Source organism: Periophthalmus magnuspinnatus, chromosome 23, assembly GCF_009829125.3.
Source record: "Periophthalmus magnuspinnatus isolate fPerMag1 chromosome 23, fPerMag1.2.pri, whole genome shotgun sequence".
In the NCBI taxonomy this organism is placed as follows: Eukaryota; Metazoa; Chordata; class Actinopteri; order Gobiiformes; family Gobiidae; genus Periophthalmus; species Periophthalmus magnuspinnatus.
In genome coordinates, this window is record NC_047148.1 from 23,849,433 (window position 1) to 23,871,554 (window position 22,122).

The 22,122-nt window shown below is 40.6% G+C and overlaps 2 protein-coding genes across 3 annotated transcripts; one reads left to right on the forward strand and one right to left on the reverse strand.

The window, feature by feature from the left end:
* Positions 1–419: 419 nt before the first annotated feature.
* myo1hb (myosin IHb) lies at positions 420–9,879 on the reverse strand. Of its 2 annotated transcripts, XM_033989796.2 has the most exons (31): positions 9,712–9,879; positions 9,291–9,406; positions 9,022–9,220; positions 8,856–8,936; positions 8,124–8,303; positions 7,949–8,047; positions 7,758–7,871; positions 7,616–7,687; positions 7,398–7,517; positions 7,247–7,314; positions 7,075–7,180; positions 6,026–6,106; positions 5,854–5,945; positions 5,692–5,786; positions 5,572–5,618; positions 5,422–5,502; positions 5,244–5,349; positions 5,061–5,178; positions 4,107–4,220; positions 3,964–4,040; positions 3,825–3,893; positions 3,660–3,744; positions 2,860–3,022; positions 2,136–2,219; positions 1,929–2,022; positions 1,799–1,854; positions 1,592–1,727; positions 1,434–1,519; positions 1,197–1,294; positions 1,028–1,127; positions 420–493 (listed from the first exon to the last, which is right to left on the reverse strand). In XM_033989796.2, exons 1-31 carry the CDS (start codon positions 9,835–9,837, stop codon positions 467–469), a joined length of 3,090 nt encoding a protein of 1,029 aa, XP_033845687.1. In that variant the 5' UTR covers positions 9,838–9,879; the 3' UTR covers positions 420–466. The 2 variants fall into 2 exon arrangements, with proteins under 2 accessions (XP_033845687.1, XP_055087481.1); XM_055231506.1 differs by lacking the exon at positions 2,136–2,219 and having other exon boundaries at positions 9,712–9,871.
* A 7,928-nt stretch (positions 9,880–17,807) lies between these two features.
* svopb (SV2 related protein b) lies at positions 17,808–22,089 on the forward strand. The gene is made up of 16 exons (XM_033990085.2): positions 17,808–17,903; positions 17,996–18,117; positions 18,405–18,490; positions 18,821–18,919; positions 18,993–19,064; positions 19,139–19,263; positions 19,503–19,566; positions 19,637–19,762; positions 19,833–19,961; positions 20,041–20,117; positions 20,406–20,482; positions 20,561–20,662; positions 20,748–20,859; positions 20,929–21,010; positions 21,370–21,459; positions 21,666–22,089. Exons 1-16 carry the CDS (start codon positions 17,851–17,853, stop codon positions 21,831–21,833), a joined length of 1,584 nt encoding a protein of 527 aa, XP_033845976.1. The 5' UTR covers positions 17,808–17,850; the 3' UTR covers positions 21,834–22,089.
* The last annotated feature ends 33 nt before the right edge of the window (positions 22,090–22,122 follow it).

The window sequence follows — 22,122 nt, forward strand, 5'->3', positions numbered from 1 at the left end:
ATGTATGTGTGTGTATATAATATATATATATATATATATATACATACACACACACACACGCACAAGTATATGTGTGTATATGTGTAGCAGATGCAGAGCTGGTCATAGTAAAAGTAACATAGTTATGTAATCCAACATCCAGAAGTACACACAACTGAACAAGCGTAAATTTATTACAAAGATTTATTTGCATTTTAATGCTATATTCAAAGAGATAAACAAAAAAATCCATTATTGTATCAAAAGTATAAAAACTTACAGAAGGACATTCCAGTAAAATGCAGTTATGTTTCTTATTTCAATTGGAGCCTGAGGTATTTAAACAGTTTGATTTATGGCTCTGACCTTGGCGTCCATCTTGGACAGTGATGACGTTAAATCCAGAGCTTTGGTTCATCGTCTCTGTAGATGTTTCTTTTTGGCCTCATCATCAGAGAAAGTGCAAAATCAGAGTGAAATAAACGCTTCAGATTCTGGATTTGGTCCTGGATTCCTGAAAGTACAAAAAAATGGTCTTATATGAAGGACGTAAACGTCATTGCTAATAATATTAAAGATTAGACTAAAAGGAGGTTTAGGACTTTCACGCAACACTGCACAAACACACTCCATTCTTGCCCTATCGCATAGAAAAGAACGTACTGTGACAATAGATAGATTGTGTAGCATGTCCTCCCAGATTAAACTGTTACAAATATAATGTGCCAGTGGGGCGCCTGGAGGGTAGAGGAGTGCCAGAAGGAAGAAGAAGATGTCCACACCCAGCTACTGAATATTCATGATTTATGTTTAAATGTGGCGTTCAGGGTCAGGCACTCAGATCAAAACGGGAGCGCCCCTGAGATCTCCGTGCACGTACTAGGGACAGCATCACGCCTGACTTGTATTAGATTGGATGTATAGGGAAAAATAAAACTCGAGTGAATCTACTCTCTGGTCTCCAGTGATTCTTCTGATCGGATAAAAGGAACATGCTTACATATACAAACTACAGTTAAGTATTTTTTATGTCATTAGTTGAACTCACAACCATCAGGTGTCCATTCTTCGCCCTGTAGACCATGGACTCCTGACCGCTCTTAAAGTCCACAAAGCCCTCTCTCCCAGGATGGATGTCAAACCGCACACTGCACAACAACTCAATCAGACAATCATGTTCAGTGCTACTGTCCATGGACTTTTGATTTTGGCTGTACCTGCCCTGCACCACCTGGACACAGTCCTGCTTCTGCGTAATAACGCACAACTGTGTCAAAGCCTCAAACAGATAATCACACTGCAGAACCAGGTCCCCCTGAAACACACCAGGCCACAGCCGTCAAACAGAGTCAAAATGTTTAGTAACACACAGTGTGTAACACACACTGTGTGTTACACAATGTTACACACTGTGTGTGTTAATCACTTTGTGTAACAGATCTGCTGATAAAAACCTTTTGCTTGTTGTCATTTTGCCTCATGTCCTCATAGATCACATGTAGGATCAGGAAGTTGTCACTTAAGTTGCTGACGGACACACCTGAAGTAGAATAAACACATAAACACACTGTGAAACACACACAAAACTTTGACCCAAAGGTTCTGTTCAAACCTTTGAGTGAGTTGAATTCTATTCGCTGCTTGATCTTGGCGTCCTCCACGAGGTACGCCGCGTCCTGTGTGAAGACGAGCTGTCGGAGGCGTGGCCTGAAGCCGTTTCTGTCGTACTTCACCACAGGGACGCTGTACTGCATCGATAAAGACGATAAAGACACGTTTCAGTTTAAATAAAGAGAAGGTGTTTGTTATGGTACTTTACCTGAATACGCTCTGGTCGAATCATCTGAAGAACTTTGAGACTTATGTCTTCTTCAGCTTCAAGTAAAGAAAAGGCATAAGATGAAGTCGCTTTAGATCATATACAAAACATCTAAAAATGTCACTGTTACCGATTCGTGTGTTGCAAAAAGGCACACAAACACTGAAGGGGTAGTTCTCCTTTTTTCCTTTGAATATGGAGCTGGCCTGAACCTTTAGCAGCATCTGTAAGATCCACTTTAATCAGCAACATGTATCAAACAGGACATTTAAAATCCAAAATGTGGATCAGCAGAACAACAAAACCAACACTAAACAAACAAACAGAGTTTTGTTACTTGGGCTTTTCGCTGTGGAGAAATCCCTCGAGTGTAGAGACGAACCATGTGACGAATGTACAGCTTTTTCAAAAGTTGTGATGTCTAAAACAAACAAAACACAACAGTAAAAACCCGACCCGAGAGACAACGCACAGCACCAGAGGAAGAACTTAAGTAAAGGTACAAATACAGGGGGAAAAAGTTACTCAAGTACAAGTATCAAATGAAACAATCTACTTAAGTAAAAGTATTAAGGTACCTGTTTAAAATGTACTTTTAGAGTAAAAAGTAAAAGTATTTCACACAAGTGTTGTTCATTTAGTGTAGATGTAGTGATATTGACTAAAAATGAGACATATTTTGTTCAACAGGAACAAAACAAATCTTCATTTTTCTCATGGTTTTTGTGAGTTTATTTTTGTTTTGCTCAAAGCTGAAACTTAAAACTCTTAAACTGTATTCTTTAAACTTTAAACTTAAACTCTTAAACTGTATTCAGAATGTTTCATAAACATGTACTTTTACTTTTCAGTCCTGTTCAAAAATGTAGTGGAGAAAGTACAGATACTGCTCTCAAATGTACTCAAGTAAAAGTAAAAAGTACACACTGTAAAATGTACTACAGTAAAGTACAGATAACTAAACATTGTACTTAAGTACTTTAGTACTTGTACTTCATTACTTCCTCCGCTGCAGAGCACTGTCTGAGCAGTGTTTTTTCTTCTGTACAGACGTGTCTCACCTGTTGCATTATGGGAGGAGGGGTGAGCCATGAGTCCTTCTCCAGGACTGTTCTGGGGAGATTGTCCTTGAGTCGTGTGAGGTAGTTCTGTCTCACGTGGGCGAGGTACTCACTGTTGTCCACAGAGGCGGGCTCGTGTCGGGTCATGAAGCCTTTAATGAACCTGAGGCAGAAAACGGAGCAGAAAACACTTTTATATCTGTGAAACCCCTCAGTCCAGGTCTGACCCAGAGTAAAAGAAAAAGTCTAATCTGTCCCTGTACAAAGAGTTGTAAGAGTAAAGACGTTTTACTGCTCATAAAAAACGCTTCTTCAGTTCTGATCAGATCTTAGATGGTTTGAGAGAGAAGTTAAAGAAGCTATTTTTGTTTGGAAAGACAATCCAACTTTGAATCATCGATCTCATCTTTATAACTCCATCGTCAGACCTAAATGTAAACAAGGAAAACAATAGAGCTAGCTAATAGCCAGTATGCTACTAGCCCGTATGCTAACAGGTGTGAGCGCGCCCATTAGGAGCCTGAGTGATTATGTGAAATTTAACTCAGACACAGTTCACACTTAGTGCAGCTCATCAGACCCAACTAAACAGAAACTGTAAACAAACAGGTGTGTTAGCGTCAGCGTTGTTAGCGCCTCCTTCAGACAGATATAAGGCAGTGTCCAGCAGGAATCTGACCAGAACTGAAGAAGCCTCTTGGACGAGCAGCCAAACGTCTCTAAAACTCTTTGTCCAGTGACAGATTTTCCTTTCCTCCACCTTCTATAACGATCACGTCTCTGTGGAACATGCTGCTTACTTTTTGATGACTTTCACCGCCCACTGTCTTTTTTCCTTCTCTTTTCTTGCCATTAAACCTCTCCAGCAGGTCTCAATTTTAGTAGCTAAAAAGATTATAAGTAAAAAAAAAACATTTAAAATCACCTAAACTTAACAGCAGAGTAAGTCCATGTGTGTCATTTACCAGCCTCTCTCTGCTTCATGAAGTCTCCTTTCACGCGGTAGCCTTTGTACTTGGCCTGTATTCTTGTGGCTGTATAAAAGAACACACACATTTATTTGGTTCATTACATCATGTGTAAGTTTACCCAGCTGCGTCTCACCCAGTTTGTGTTTGCAGAGTTGAAAGGCGTCTTCTGTTGCAAACAGCGTCCGTGGATGACGGATGAAGATTTTTGTTCTTCAAAATACATTTAAAATTTTAATGCAATTAAGTAAAAATCATGTTCGTGTTGATGATGTTTACCTTCCCATCTTGTACTCGTCACGTGTGTAGCCCAAGTACTTAATGAGGCACAGCACTCCCTCGGCGGCTGTGCCCTTCCAGTTCGGCCACGTCTCTGGACACAGCGGTTTGTATCTGTCGGACATAAACGTGTTACTAGGATCCAACCAGGACTGGGATGATATTGAAATATTGTGCGTTATTAACGATTATATCACAATAATGATTAAAGTTGTTATGGATATGAATAATTATAACGTTTAACAGAGAATATTCTGTATGAGCAGGGCCATCGACTGAAATTTGGAGACCCGGGACAATAAGCCTCACATGCCCTCCCCCCAGAATGCAAATTAAAAGGAAGAAAGTCCAATTCTGGGCCCCTAAGACCCTGGGCCCCGGACAACAGACCCGTTTGTCCCCCCTGTCGACTCCCTGTGGATAAGTTGTTTTTTTTATACACATTTTGTTGATATAATGGTGATTATCTTTGTTGGCGATTATCACGTTTATATAAAATGTCCCAGGAATGACTATTGTCGATCCTTTTTATCACGATAAACAATATTATTGTTTATTATCCCATCCCTAGATCCCACACAGAGACATATCTGCGACAAGTCTTAGTCCTTTTCCTGGCCTTTTTTTTACGACAAATGAGTAAAAGAATAAAAGTGAAATAAAACACAGCGGTTTAACTGGGAGCACACACCAGACACTTCACCCATAAAATAAATACAGTGAACAGGTCAAAAAAACTGTCATGACAGGGGAACACAAACTGGACCTGTTTATCCCAAATCTTGTAGAATTTTTCCCAAGCACAAGCTGTTTCCAAAGTAAAGTAAGATAAGACTATTAAATCTGTGCAGTCTATGGACGGTCAGGGTTAGTAGAGTTAGTAAAAGTGCGTAGCCTTTTTGAGTTGTCAGTATTATCTTTAAATCTGTCAAACGTCACTATAAAACTTCATACCTCTGAAGGAAAAACTCATATTTGCGACGATAAGCAAATCCAGCGCGCCTCACCCTGAGGTGCTCCATCAGACCCAAGTACTTCACCTGATGTCTCACCAGCACGTCGTCAAAGCGTCCTGCAGAGGGCAGTACAGGTCATTTACAGTAGTCACAGCAGAGTGGAGGGAGGAGGTTATTTTACCTGGTTGTTTTGATTCGTTTGGTTTGATGCAGCGGACATACCAGGGCTCTTTGGACATCAGGATCTCAGTCAGACCCACCAGACTGGTTTTAAACTGTGTCACAACCTGAACACAAAGCTCCAGTGAAGACGATCCGACAAAGAAAACACTCGAGCAAAGTTTATATCAGCCACGTACAGTTTCTGGTCTCCTCTTGGTGTCTGGTTCAGTGGCAGGAAAACACAGCTTGATAATGGCGTTTGACGACTGGCGCATGACCTTGATTGAAAAAAAAAGTGTTTGTTATAAAAATCTGAAAACCATGACGAACGTAGACATGCACATTACCTCTTTGCCATTACGATACAAGAGGTCATTATTTTTGTCCAAGAATCCTTAAAGAACAAAACGTAATATTAAATACAAAGTACATCCATAAAAAAACTGATTACATCGTTCACATCTCACCTACAACACAATATGTGACTTCCCCCGCGTAGTGCAACAGGCGGAAATCTCCCCTTTCCAGCGTTTTTCTCGTTTTCTGATTTGCCAGTTTATGTCTGTAACATTCACAGCTACAGGTGATAATCTGATCTTTTATTTTCTCAAATAAAAAAGTAGACTCACGTAACAAAATGTGGGTGGTTTCCAATTTCTTCTTCCATCTTTTCCAGGAAGGTGAGGTCCGTGGCTTCACCTGGACGTAAACACTCTTCATCCTGGAAAAAGAGAAAAACACGACAATTAAAATAAATAAAACAAATACTGGATAATGTATAAGGCCGATGTTTTTATTTACTAATAACGAGATGAGGCCTTTGTGCTTTGCCTCCACAAGATCACAGATGATTTTGTTGTTGAAGTACGGCACTGGTTCCCACTGCACAGAAACAAATCATTATCACAGTTTATGGTTTTGGGACCAAAGACTGTGTAAAGAAATGGACTGAGTGAATGTGACGTCACCCACAGAGTATCATAGCAACAAAAGAGCCAATCAGGAGTGAGGCTGTTAAAGGTAACGCCCCTTCCCACCTGCACGGTTTATCAGAAGTCGCCTGATTTGTTTATTAATGTTCATATCTTGATTTACAGACACAATAGTGAAATAAAAACCCCAGGATCATGTAGAGGGTTAATACAAACATTTAAGACCAAAATGAGTCTGAAGCAGCAGAGACAGAGAGAGGACACACAGTTTTTACACAGAAAGTGAATTGGAGTCAGAGGCGCGCCCATTTTCATTGCCTATTTGGAATGCGGCCAATAGCAGGTTAGTTATGTTCATTTATATACAGTTGTCACTATATCGCAGTTCACATTTCGCGGCCTCGCTGTTTTGCAATTTTTTTGTGTAATTTTGCATGCTTTTTTTACAGCACATGAACAGCACAAGTTTGCAAGTTTTCTCCCCGACAAAACCCACAATATCGATGAAACGTTCTGCACCGACAAATTTCAGAAACGCTTTGGACTGAAGTGTTTCTCTGCACAGAGAGGCGCCTCTGCAGATACGACTGGAGCAGAGACACGTGAACAACACATTTAAAGTGATCATTGAGGAAGAGGGATATAATTTATGAAAGTTTGAACTTTGAGAGAGTTTAAACAAGAGAGAAATGTGAGAAAATGTTAATGCCTGTGTGAGAAAAGTGTATAAAGTGTGTGGTGAGGGGTTTTACAGACAAAAACAGAGAGAATAATTGTAAAAAATAAAGCTGATACTTCGCCGATTTTGCCCATTGCAGGTTATTTTTAGAACATGACCCCCGAGATAAACCAGAGAACACTGTACACTGTCTATGTTTGGGACATACAACATAAGAAAGGAAGATGTGTTTGTATTACTTCAATCCCTTCGATCTCATACTCTTCTTGTTCAGATTTCAGAGTCAGTTGGATGAAGAGCTGCTGTAACTTTTCATTGCAGTAGTTGATGCAAAACTGTTCAAAACTGAAATAAAACAAATGCAGTGAGTCTGTTTCTTCAGTTTAGATGATGTTACAGTGACACACTGACCTGTTCACACTGAACACTTCAAACCCATAAATGTCCAACAAACCAATTACTGTTTTTCTAGAAGAGTCCTGTTAGATAGAAATAAACAATAAGTAATGCAGTAATGATGATCAAATCGTGTTTTAAAAAATCATGTCTCTTTTTTACATACTTTGTTTGCTAAGGACTCGTTCACCTTGTTGACCAGCCAGTTAAAAGTCCGGCCGTAAATGGCTTTGGCGAGTGCATCTCTGGCATAAACAGCGTGATCCACAGAAAAGGGACTGTGCACCTGGAACAAAACAGAACAAAACAGACCAATGTCAGGTCAGAAAGTCACCAAACTGAAGCACTATAGACGTAGTAAAAGTGTCACAAAGATTAAATAACCTCCTCTGATTTGGCTTCAATCTTCTTATGGGTTAAACCGTGTTGGAGCACAGGGGCCGGAATCCCGAGTAACTACATCACAAACATTTCCAATCAAACAGACATAAGTGACAGGTGCACGTCTGCTGCAATCATCCCGTACCTTCGACACCCAGTGGACCTGCTGGTTGTTGTTTATCGTGGCATATCCTTGAGCACTGGCTTCAAATTTGATGTTCCCCAAATGAAGAACACTGGCGATTATTGCAAATAGGTTCTGGTGTTGTAGAGAAAGAAATGACATATTACATCACAGACTCACGCTGGTCAATTTTTTCCTTAAGTGTCCCTCACCTCAATGTCATCCTCACTGAACTCTATCACCGACAGAGCATCTCGCACTGTTCTCCACTCACTTTTATCGTTGATGGAGCTGACTTTGGGACAGTTCCCCTAACAGACTCAAAACATAATTAAATCCATGCTATGTTCTACCGTATGAAGCTTAAATGTGTCTCCTAACCCTCACCTGCATGAGGTAACTGTAGTGCTGGCAGTTCCTCTCCAGGCCGAGCCACCGCAGCAGCTCCTCCTCCCCTCCCTCCACCAGTTGGTAGAAAATGTGGAAGTTTCTCTCCCCGTGATTCTGGTGAACGACACGCGACTTCTCCAGGAGGTAACTGAGGATGTGACCTCCGACAGCTCCACCCTGAGACACAACAAGACAGACTGTGGACCATAGACTGTGTAAAGACGTGCACTGAGCGAAAGTGACGTCACCCACAGAGTTCAGCTCCAAATGAAGCTCATCGAGGCTGGAGCAGTTATAGAGACGGATTTGGAGCAGAGTTACATATTTATCATAGCAACCAAAGAGCCATCTGGAGGGAGAATGTTGAAGAAAACGCCTAATCGCCACTGGTTTAGCGGGGAACGGCCGCTTAGCAACGCTGTCAATCAAACCTGTTGCTAACGCTAACAGGAGCGACCTCGGGGAAAGAAGGACCTGATTTGTCTGTTATTAATGTTCATATCTTTATTTACAGACACAATAGTGAAATAAATTAATATGAACATTTAAGACCAAAATGAGTCTGAAGCAGCAGAGACACAGAGAGGGGGCGCTATTTTTATACAGAAAGTGAACTGGTGCCAGAGTCGATGGAGTAGGAAGCATGTCCATGATCACTTCCTGTTTGGAACGCGGTGGCGGCTAGCAGGTTAGCTATGTCCAAATCGCACTGCTGCACATTGAGGGTACCTGGTGGTCAAACTGGATGTCCATGTACTTCCCAAAGCGACTTGAGTTGTCGTTCTTCAGTGTTTTAGCATTTCCAAAAGCCTGAAAAGTGAGTGCAAAGTGGACAAACAGGTAGCGTTCACATAGTTCACATAGTTCACTTGGCACATAAACAGCGCTCACTCACCTCCAGCACTGGGTTTGACAGGAGCAGTCGGTCTCGGATGTTGTTCAGGAGTTTGGTGCTGGGGCAGCTGACGGCGTAAAACTGCAGGATTTTTTTTGAGGCTTCAGTTTTTCCAGCCCCACTCTCTCCGGAGATGAGAATGAAGTGGTTGTTGAACTCTGACAACATGGTTCGAAATGCATTATCTGCAAGAGCATAGCTGGAAGAACACGTGACGGTTTGTTAAACCAAACGTTTTATTGAATACATGGACATTTATTTTATCTTACATATGAGGAGGGAGCTCGAAGAAGTTGACCCCCATGTAGATGTCCATTTGTTTCTGGGTGTACATGTCTAATTCTTTATAAGGGTTCACAGAGACCAGGAGCGTGCCGATGTAAGTCTGTGCAGAAACATGGAACAATAGTGTTTTAAATTTAAAGCAGATCAGCTGAAGACTTCACATGTCTGGACCAAGAGACAGGACGGGCCGACACTACACACTACATACACTATAAGGGAGGTTAAATCAAAAAGAGTTTAGTTTTCTCGATTACAAACTGTCCCAAGAGTGTGAGAGTGAATAGTTGTTGCCTTTTGTTTTCATTTGATATGAACATGAACGTAAAAGCATGTATATTGTTAATGTAAAGACCTTATATGGTTAGAAAAAGATTAAAATGACACGACAGAGAAAAGGAGACTTACATAAATGAGGTTTTCGTGGAAGCGCTTCCTCAGGTTGTCGAGGAACGCCGTCTCACTGGTGTAAGCGTCCAGCAGAACAAAGTCCTGAATCCCAACTCGATCGCGGGCCGTCAGCGAGGCCTCCATGTTCCTCAGGATGCGGTTACACCTCTGCTCCAGGCTCTGCGATTAAACAAAGACTTTATGAGATGAATAACTTAAATATCTGGAGTACTTTTAGACTTCACGCAGGAGTAGTTTTATCTCTTTGTGACACAATTAGACCATCGGTTTTGAGCGGACAGCCCACATCCTGAGGGCCGTCACTTCCAGATTAAGCTGTGAGTCCTTGACAGCATCCTCTACGTCCGACAAGTCTAAATGCTGCACCATTATCTAATCTGCTCCGACTGTTATCTCTCTCACAAGGACACAACCATCTTACAAGGACACAACCATCTCACAAGGACACAACCATCTCACAAGGACACAACCATCTCACAAGGACACAACCATCTCACAAGGACACAACCAGTCTCACAAGGACACAACCAGTCTCACAAGGACACAAACAGTCTCACAAGGACACAAACAGTCCCAGAGACACAAACACAACCAGTCTTAGAGACACAACATGTCCAAGAGAGGACTCACAGAAGTTTACCAAAAACAAGCATCATAGTCCACTCCTTCAGAAAGATACTCCATGAATCCAGCTCCTGATCCAGAGGCGTGTCTGTCTATAAACAACTTCTTTATAAAGAAGTTGTTTCAAGTTGTTCCACACAGGTGTAGGAGTAAATAAACATTATTTCTGTACAGGTGTAGTAGTAAATAAACATTATTTCCGTACAGGTGTAGTAGTAAATAAACATTATTTCCGTACAGGTGTAGTAGTAAATAAACATTATTTCTGTACAGGTGTAGTAGTAAATAAACATTATTTCCGTACAGGTGTAGTAGTAAATAAACATTATTTCCATACAGGTGTAGGAGTTGCTCAGCAGATCTTCAGGTGAAAGTTTACACCGCTGACTCTTCAGCGCTGAGCGTCGGCTCTAGTTCAAACATGACTTTGTGCCAGGGAGAGTGCAGTGCACTTTAATTACTCTGCGATCAAAGAGGCCCTGTGTATGCTTCAGCGGAGCTCATCATCATCATCATCATGACGCCAAGTCACAGTGACACACACACAGCACTTCAACAAGACAAAAGTACAAAAATATACAAACTAAGTTATGTACAGCAGATACAAGGAACATAAAAGGAATTAATTACCTGCCCAAGTCCAAGAATGAAACATATCTATGACTAAACACAAACTCTTTATACTGAGTGAAGAAAAAGGTGTGTCAGGAACCACGACAGAGATAGCAGCTTTAACCTGCGACAGAGATAGCAGCTTTAACTTCCTTCACAAGGAAAGCATCCATTATGAAGAGGAAGGAATCTGGTTCTATATATAATCTGGGAAAAAAACCTAAATATTAAATCCATAGAATTATGGCAGGTAAAAAGAAACACACTGAAACACTTTAGAAATGTACTGAGATGACACAGTAAAATAAATATACACTAAAATAAATAAACATAAATAAAACCCAGGTAAAAACATTGCAGTTATGGCTGGGAACCTCATGATTTTTATATATTATATAATATTCAGGACAACTTTGTGACTGTTCTTGAATGGCCCATAGCCCTGACTTAAACCCAACTGAGCATCTCTGGAGACCTGAAAATGTCTCCACCCTCGTTCACCATCCAACCTGACAGAACTGGAGAGGATCTGTGAGGAGGAATGTGTGAAAAACCTGCATCATTCCCAAAAAGACTCATGGCTGTATTAGCCCAAACGGTACTTCTACTAAATACTGAGCAAAGGGTCTGAAAACTTATGTAAAGCACTTTGAATTACTTTGTACAAATTGTGCTATACAAATAAACTTGCCTTGCCTACTTATAGCCACGTGATATTTCAGTTTTTCTTTTTAATAATTCTGCTAAAATGTTGTGTTTCTCGCTCAGTATGGGGTGCTGTGTGCACATTAATGAGGAAAAAAAACTTAAATGATTTTTAGCAAATGGCTGCAATATAAAAAAGAGTGAGAAATGTAAGGGGGTCTGAATTTCTGTACCCACTGCATATTCTGAGTACAGCCCTGGTCTAAATAAACTTTCTGAATTATTACATTTCATGTCAGATCTATTTTTGTTGTTCTTAAACAGTGAACTTGTTTAGACACTTAACACAAAGACAAAAGCAGGTCTGTATAACACTAAGGTGGGCAGATTGATGCAATAAAGCCTCAAAATACAGTTAGTGTAAACATCAAACTTTGATGTTCAGTTTTCAGCAGTAACAGGTAAATGTATCTGACCTGAGGGGGCGCTCTATTGTCTCCGTGTTTCCAGGATGGCACAGGATCCTGTTACCAGTCACAAAGTGGCAGTTATGCTCCTGAAAGAGATCGCACGGCTCTGGCCACTGACGGACACCTCACATCACCCCCGGCAACGCACGTTTAGGGGCTCGAGGTGTGCGGCGAAACCTGAGCAGAGCGCCATCACACACGGCCCCCTGTGACGCTGCGGTTACCACCATAAGACCATTATGTTATATACAGTCACGTTAAAGTAACACTGTGTAACTTCCTGAAGGTGGCACATCACCTGCAGGTTTCCATGGAAATAGAAAGTTAAAGCTCTACTACAGAGCATTCTGTATAGATATAGGCGAGTTATGTACAGACTGTGTAATATCACAGACAAAGAAACAACAACTCTATGGAGATGAGCAGGAGGAAGCCACAAATATGAATCAGGTTTGTGGAGCTGCAAGCCCACTCACAGTAAGGACGCATGATTTCAGAGTGCAGGAAAATCATCTAAAAAGTTACACAGCGAGGCTTTAATAGCTTTTACATCTTTCAAATATATGGGTATGTTTAGACTGGCTACCACAGTGTCATCTTTTCTGTTTTTATATATCTTTATTGATTTAAACTCTGTATTTTTATCCATCTGTAATATTAAAAGGAAGGAGCGTCAGTCACGTAGAATCATATGGGACGTTCCTCACTCAATCAGCCCCTGACATTTTAACAATGAAGAGATCTATTAAAATCATATTTGAAAAAATAGTCAAACTAATAGTACATAACTGTTACAGTTAATGGACAAAGAAGTAAAAAAGAATCTATAGACTAAATGTGTCGTCAAACACACTTCAGTTTACCTGTCTCACTTCCAGTCTCCGGTGTGTCATGGTCGACTTCAGAAAACTTCAGATCAAAAGGAAAACTCTCTGAAATGTTGAGTTTATGTCGTTCTTCCCTCAGAGGTCGTCCTACTGCACTCTGCTTCACCAGATGAATTCAGCACTAGAAGAACTATGGTCACAAATCCTGGGGAGAGGGCTGGTGTGGGCGCAGAGAGGCGGAGGACTGTGGCAGTACTGTGGTAGTGCTGTGGTAATACTGTGGTAATACTGCAGTAGTACTGCGGTAGTCCCGGTGCCCGGAGCCTCTGTGTGGTCATAATGAGTCTGTAATGATCTGGCCCTGGAAGCAGTGAGGTGGTTAAACATTCATGGAGCTCAGGCAGCATTCACCTGGAGAGCGTATGTAGGCTAACACAAGGATGTGGAAACTCGATCCCCTCAGAGATCTGTCCTCACCTTTCTCCTCACAAAATTACAGTCTAGGTATTGCATTACTGATCTTTGATTAGGCAGATGGATTTCAAACTAATTACCAGCTGCACATTAATGTCTGTGGGGATTAGGGCCATATGACAACAACATATTTATGATTTTTTTATATATATATTTGACACAAATTTACAAAAAAACACACAAAAAACACTTAAACATAAAAGGGAGACAGTTAACAACACTGCATGAACATTAACAAGCATGTTGACATTCACACATATGACAATGACATTCACAAACATCACAATCACATTCACACTCATCACATTCACAAACATCACAATCACAAACATCACAATCACAAACATCACATTCACAAACATCACATTCACAAACATCACATTCACAAACATCACATTCACACACATAATCACATTCACAAACATCACATTCACACTCATCACATTCACAAACATCACAATCACAAACATCACATTCACAAACATCACATTCACAAACATCACATTCACACACATAATCACATTCACAAACATCACAATCACAAACATCACATTCACAAACATCACATTCACACACATAATCACATTCACAAACATCACAAACATCACATTCACAAACATCACAATCACAAACATCACATTCACAAACATCACATTCACACACATAATCATATTCACAAACATAATCACATTCACACACATCACATTCAGAAACATCACATTCATATTCACACACATCACAATCACATTCACACACATCACATTCATCACATTCACATACATCACATTCACAAACATCACATTCACAAACATAATCACATTCACAAACATAATCACATTCACAAACATAATCACATTCACAAACATAATCACATTCACAAACATAATCACATTCACAAACATAATCACATTCACACACATCACAATCACATTCACAAACATAACAATCACATTCACAAACATAACAATCACATTCACAAACATCACATTCACAAACATCACATTCACAAACATCACATTCACAAACATCACATTCACAAACATCACATTCACACACATCACAATCACATTCACACACATCACAATCACATTCACAAACATAACAATCACATTCACAAACATAACAATCACATTCACAAACATAACAATCACATTCACAAACATCACATTCACAAACATCACATTCACAAACATCACATTCACAAACATCACATTCACAAACATCACATTCACAAACATCACATTCACAAACATCACATTCACAAACATCACATTCACAAACATCCCAATCACATTCACACACATCACAATCACATTCACACACATCACATTCACAAACATCACAATCACAAACATCACATTCACAAACATCACAATCACATTCACAAACATAATGACATGAACAACTATCATTTAAGACAGACCCGATTAACATGGAAAGCCTTTTTGATGTTGTACAATACTGGGGTCAAATGCTGGGGTCAGACATTATAAAATGAGGGATCTTAAAGGAGAGCAAATAACATAAAGGTAATTACACAAGAAAGACATGAAGAAGAGGGAGAGTTCTGTGCGAGGACAGGGAGAGTGTAGACAACTGATCAACATATTCATGTTTTTATGTGAATAGTTAGATGGAGAACAACACACATTAAGTCTTGATAAAGGCTTTACTATGTATATATAAGAACATAAAATGTATTTCTTATTTTCCAGTGGTCAGTGTTTTGGTCAGTGCGTAACACAGTCCTCTTATTCCGTCTGTTTAAAAATTAAATTCAAGCTTCCTGCAAGCATCAACAAAGGCATCTTGTATTACAACCTTAACTTTGGCCCAAACTAAATGTGACATAAGAGAATTTAATGGAAAACCTGCATTAACATAAAGACATTCATTATGCAAATACTGATGGTACATTTGCACTGCATCTGATCCATAAGTGCCATTTAATCTAGGTTGGGCCTTCGTGGTTTTGCAAATCTTTATCACTGTTTAATAAAATTTTAAATAAATAAACAAACTCCTGGGATAACTGTCCTATAACTTAACCTTCTTGAACCGACTCAACCACACGTTACAGGAGAACCAAATAAACTTCACAGTCCCATTAGTGCCACACAACTGAACTTCCAACTAACTTATTCATGTGAGCAAAGAGATTCTTGTCTCTGTCACCTCTTAGGTCAAGCAGTGGTTCTCAAACATTAAGCCTATAGCCTAAGACTATAGCCTGAGTTTACCTGTGACTTTCAAAGAACACCTGCACTAAACAAGGTCTAACCAGTGATACATCCAAAGCCTGTGACCTGTGAGGTGAGAAAACCTGTAAACCACTGTAAACTACCACTAAATGGGCTTTAGCTGCAGCACTGGTGGTGCCCATACTCCTTGAACCTGTAACAACACATAAATATGGGTCCCGCTCACTCAGGTTCTTTTCTTTCTCTCTGGAGATGGTCCTCCTGTTCTACTCTCTTGCCTTGTTCATCTTCACCTGTCCTCACTCACCTGAGACGGTGGTAGTGGCGATGATGGACTCTAGTGGTACATCCCAGATTTATGCTAGCTTCTAGTAAGCTGCTAGCTTGAGAAGCCTCAGGACCATGGAGCCTGTTGGGTGTGGTTCTTCCCAGACACCTGCGATCCTTTCACGGTTGTGTGAGTGAGGCTTGGCCTCTGTGGAGGAGAACGGAGCGGGCTGTCCGTTGATGTCCCGGGGCCAGCCCATGAGGAGGACAAGGTCCACTGATGTCCAGGGCTGATGTGAAGCTGCCCGTCCCAGTGCTCTCCTACAGGAGCCACGGTGTTTGGCTTGTTGTGTTTCCCAGTTCGGAAGTCGAGGGAGGCCATTCCCCTCAAACCTATAACAACAGAATATAAAAATATAATAATAAATATGGATGCTCCCGCTCACTCCGGTTCTCTTTTCCACACTTTCTCTCCTTAAACAAAGACGTCACCAAACTAATAGCTTACCTGATTGATTCTTACCTGTCTTCACTTTCCTCAGGCTACACTACTCATCTATTTACACCTACTACTTTATTGTTTATTTTAGTTATTTTAATAGATCTATGCTTACAACAAACCAAAACAATAGTTTACATGACAAAAACAGGATTCTGATACAATTACAATTAGCCTACGATTAGCTAAATGGAGAACCAGGTTTAAAAACATGCGTCCTTTACTCACAAACTGCTGTAAGTGAGAGAATGTAGACTTTATAACACTGAGCAGTGGACAGACAACAAACCTACTACAGCCAGTGACAACAACACAGTAATCACTGATCTTTTCCATCATGGTCCACAGGACAGTTCAGGTCGAGAATAGACCATGTTACGGCTCTTTTCAGTTTTATTTATACCAAACATCAAACCCAGGTGTGACCCAGTGTTAGTTTTGTAAATTTGGTCATTCTATAAACATTGAATGTGATGTGTTCAAACTTCAGAGTGGTTTTAAATTGAACTGTATAAATGACTTTTATGTAACTGTTAGGCTAACCTTTAGAACTCAGAGAGACTTTAAACTGTTAAACTTTACTTACTTACTTAGCTGGACCTGAGACTGGTTTATTGATGAGTTGATTAGTGCTGTACAATTGTTTATTTCTTCTCTGAGTCCTTGTTCCAATCCAAATAAACATTTCATTTGCTTCCTGCCTTTAAAAATATTAAAAAATCTTTACAGACGCATATTATGTTAGCATTAGCATTAGCTCCTCCTCTTTCCCGCCTCTATCCTCCTCCAGTGTCAAACCCCTGAGCCTGACGCGTTTTATATTAGCATTAGCATTAGCATTAGCTCCTCCTGTTTCCCGCCCCGCCCCGCTCCTCTCCGGGGCCAGTGTCACAGAAACCCCTGAGCCTGATGCATATTATATTAGCATTAGCATTAGCATTAGCTCCTCCGCTTTCCCCGCCTCCTGCTTCCCGCCTCTCTTCTCCTCCGGGTGTTACAGAAACATCTAAGCCTGACACATATTTTATTAGCATTAGCTCCTCCTGTCTCCCGCCCCTCTCCTGTCTTTTTAAAATTGTTTTTTTATTTTTTACGAGCCCCTCTTCTCTCCTCCAGTGCCAAACACCTGAGCCTGACGCATATTATATTAGCATTAGCTCCTCCTGTTTCCCGCCCCTCTCCTCTCTGGGGCCAGTGGCACAGAGACACCTGAGCCTGACGCATATTATATTAGCATTAGCATTAGCGCCTCCTCTTTCCCCGCCTCCTCTTTCCCTCCTCCTCTTTCCTGCCCCTTCTCTCCTCCTCATTGTCAAACACTTGAATATAACGCATATTATATTAGTATTAGCATTAGCTCCTCCTCTTTCCCGCCTCCTGTTTCCCGCCCCTCTCCTCCTGTTTCCCGCCCCTCTTCTCCTGTTTCCCGCCCCTTCTCTCCTTTCATTAGCAAACACCTGAGCCTAACCCGGAGCCGGTTTGACGAGGACAACAACACCAATGGAACAGATGCAGCCATGGATAAGTTAAAGAACACAGTTTTTTACAAGAAATGGAACGACTCCCAAGTGTAGGCTCACTGTTTGTGACTTCAGAGAGACAGACTAACATCAGTGAAAGTGTGAAAACCTTTAAGCAGCTGTGTTTTGCTTTGTTTTGTAGGACAGAGGAAGTTGCAGTCGGCCATTGTGATGAAGACTGGGCCACAGAGAATGAGATTTACACCAGAACAGAAAGTCCTACCTCTACAGAGCCAGCGACCATCTGTGGAGCCAGGAGGAATGGTATTTATTTCACTTTTTAATCATATTTTCAGACTTATACAGTATGGCCAATATGATAATAAACTATGGGGAATATCAGCCCTTTACTTCAAGACAATTCACTCTTTATGTTATTAAATAGTGATGAATTTGCAGTTTCACTTTATGTGTCATATCACGAAATTATTATCCAAAAGTTTCTTGCCTTCCCTGAAAACACATTAAGTTATGAAGCTAACAGTTTGTTCATCACATGAGACCAGTTATCAGTGTGAGATAAAGTGTGATTTGTATGTTCTGTGCTCTAGATATTTTCACTGTTGATGATGCTTTAGAAGCTGTTGGCTTTGGAAAATACCACTGGAAAATCTGTCTATTTACAGGACTGTCATGGGTAAGTTTTGCACGTGTACAAAACAATGGCTTGTTCAGTGGGTTATCAGTCTTTCCTCGCAGCAGGAAGGTTACAGGTTTGATTCTGCGGTTCTGGTGGTGCCTCATTCTGTATAGTTTGCACTGATAGTGAAGATCTTCTATGGCCACGGACTTTTTCGTAGGTTTTTGGTTGTCGGCTGTGTGTGATCAGTGTTTTGTAGCATGTTTACTTTCCTGGAGGAATGTGTTTAAACTACTTCAGGTTCAAAGGGCGGGGGTCTGCTATCAACAAAAGCCGGTATAATAAGGCGCACGCTCACTTGAATCACCTGTCCTCCGCTCTGATCAGATTGGTGATGCAATGGAGATGATGATCCTGAGCATTTTAGGACCCCAGTTACACTGTGAGTGGAGACTGCCGGGCTATAAGGTGGCTCTTATAACATCAGTAAGTGTCAGATTCCTCCCAGACGTAATCTATTCATTTAAATTTAAGCGTTTGAAAATCTGTGCATTTTCAGGTGGTGTTTATTGGGATGGGGATTGGCTCTCCATTATGGGGAAATGTATCGGACAAATACGGCAGACGAAGAGTAAGTCTGTTTATGTTTATTTCAGTTTTCTCAATACACTAGTTTATTATCTTACTGAATGTGGATGTTTTTAGGGGCTCATTGCTTGTATGATGTGGACTCTGTACTATGGCCTGTTGAGCTCTTTTGCTCCACAGTACAGCTGGATAATAACCCTGCGAGCACTTGTGGGTTTTGGTTTAGGAGGAGCCCCTCAGGCGTGAGTAATAATAAAAATATTAACGCCTGTGCATGATGTTAACATTGTGATTAGTGTTTGTTATTTTAATAGCACCACAATGTGATGTTCTTCTTGACCCCGAAACAATGTGGTGCTTTTAAAATAATAAAATATTGGGCGCTCCAAAGAACTGCAGGATCTGTTCCTTTTTATCAGATGTGTCTCTACCTAACAGTAGAACATTTATGTTGAATTGTTTTACTTTTGTTTGTCTTTAGAGTAACGCTGTACTCAGAATTCCTTCCGGTGAAAGCAAGAGGAGTCTGTGTCATGCTCATTGCGGTACACGATTGGTTTCATTGTAAATTAAATGTACTTTTTAACACCTAATGAAACTGTTTGTGCACACCAGGCCTTCTGGGCGCTCGGTGCCGTCTGTGAGGTCGTCTTGGCCCTGCTCGTCATGCCCACACTTGGCTGGAGATGGCTTCTTGGTCTGTCAGTTATTCCCATGGCTGTGTTTGTCCTTCTGTCTCCTGTGAGGACCTCGTCTCTTACAGTGTCGTCTACAGTCACAATATTGTTTTACACTAACTTTTACTGCGCAGTGGTTGCCAGAAAGTCCTCGCTTTGACGTCTTGACCGGAAGAAGCGATAAAGCAATGAAAACTTTAGAGCAAATGGCAAAAGCTAATAAGAAATGTTTACCTCAGGGAAGGCTGATTTGTAGGAGTCCTGTAAGTCCTATACACATACACTTTAAGTTATATAATGAGCTATATGTTTATTATTGTTTTTTTATACATTTCATTTTAGCAAAGCAGCCGTGGGCGAGTGAAAGATCTGTTCATTCCTCAGCATCTTCGAACCACACTGATTTTGTGGTTTGTTTGGTTAGTAACAGTCATTATTCTGTCCTGATGTAAATACGACCCATCTTATTACAAATCAATGAGCTAAACCATTAATGTGTGTGGGTGGACGGTGTTTTTATCACTTTGTAGACCCAAATCAGGTCCCCATGGTGTAAATCCTTTATTATTAGATCGACGATATGATTTAAAGTTCAGATAAGGGTTAAAGGTCAGGGTTTTGGGTTAGTGTGTCTGGTTAACGTTTTGGTTAATAATGTTAAACGATGTCATGTCTCCAAATGGAAACCCGGGTGTGTGTGTGTCCAGGTTTTCAAATGCTTTCTGCTATTACGGTATCGTCTTGTTGACAACTGAAATGTTCCAAGATGGAGACGCATGTGGAAGTAAGGCCGTGTTACTGTTTTTGTGTCATATTTTAGTGTACAGCAGATACATTTCATTAAATAAATGTGTTTCGTTAGCGACTCAAGGGGCGAAGGCCGATCTGTGTCGACTGGAGTGTAAATACTTGACGACGGAGGACTACAAAGACCTTCTGTGGACGACTCTGGCTGAATTCCCTGGTGAATTATCACATGAGCAGTTTAAGGATTTAAATATATGAGGTGCTCATCAGGCCCCGGTGTAATTGATGTGAAATCTCTGTAGGGATTTTAATCGTCCTTTTTGCAATTGATCGAATTGGTAGAAAGAGGAGCATGACGCTGGGTTTTTTCATGTTTGCTTTGTGCATCCTGCCCATGTATTCCTGCATCGGGAGGTGAGTCTGTGTTGATATTAGTCTTTATTACACCTCCGGTCTCAGTGGTAACTCATTTTTACTGTCTAGGATATCACTTACAATCCTGATTTTTGTGGCGAGGGCTGCTATCTCCGGAGGATACCAGGTGGTTTTTGTTTACACACCAGAGGTAAACAGAGTGTTTGTTTACTCCTTTATTATAGACACATTTACACTTACAGTATTTCCACAAAGGTAGAAAAGCACATTTTTATTTCATAAATGTTCTGATATGTCCAAAGTTATGGTAATATGGTAATAATATGATCAGCTGTGAAAATTGCTGTAAACTTCTAAAAGGTCTTGACTTAAAGTCTTAAAGACAGGCTTTATGACAGGTTATAAAGACACTCACTCATCTGGATGAGACAGAGGTCAGAGGTCAGAGTCCTGCTGAGAGGAAAAGGAGATGTTATAGTTTTGAGGCGTGTGTCTGAGAAATGTAATAATTGTTTTTGTAAAACACATGATCCCTGCTCTCTTGTCCAGGTGTTTCCCACAGAAATAAGAGCTTTAGCTCTGGGGACCTCGAGTGGCTTTGCCAGAGTGGGAGCCCTCGTGACACCTTTTGTAGCACAAGTATGTACTCTTATTGTTTATGGGGGGTTGGCTTCATTGTGAGTTAGTTTTATTGGGTAACAGTGATTTGTAGTTGACGTTCCTCATAGCATTAAGTCATATCATGTGTCTTGTTTTCTGTTTGTACATTCATTACACTGTTTTACATGAGTGCTTATGGCTCCTTATGATGGGTTCAGCTCATTTAAATGTTGCTTTTTCTCCAGGTGTTGCTGAGATATTCGGCTAACGTCACGTTGTCTGTGTACTGGGTGTGTGCTCTGCTGGCCGGGATAGCGGCCCTGCTCCTGCCCATTGAGACTTTAGGCCGAACTATGCAGGAGCGTGGAGCTGAGCCGGAGCCTGAGGCCGAGCGCACGTCCTCCTCTCAGTAGGTGCAGACACACGTCTAAAGAAATGTGTGGGACAACAACGTTCAGGATGTTTCAGAAACCACTGCACTGGATGACAATCATTTTTGTTTTTGCCAAATTACTCATTTTTAAAATTATTTTCTTTAGAGATAATTTTAAATTTGCTAAATCCACTGTTTATTATATTATGGTTAATATAATATGTTACTAATAACAGTTTTACTCTGTATCACGCTGTTCTATTTATTTATGGTATTAAAGTGTATTACTTTTTTGTATTCTCTGTTTGTGTTATAACATTAATATTGAT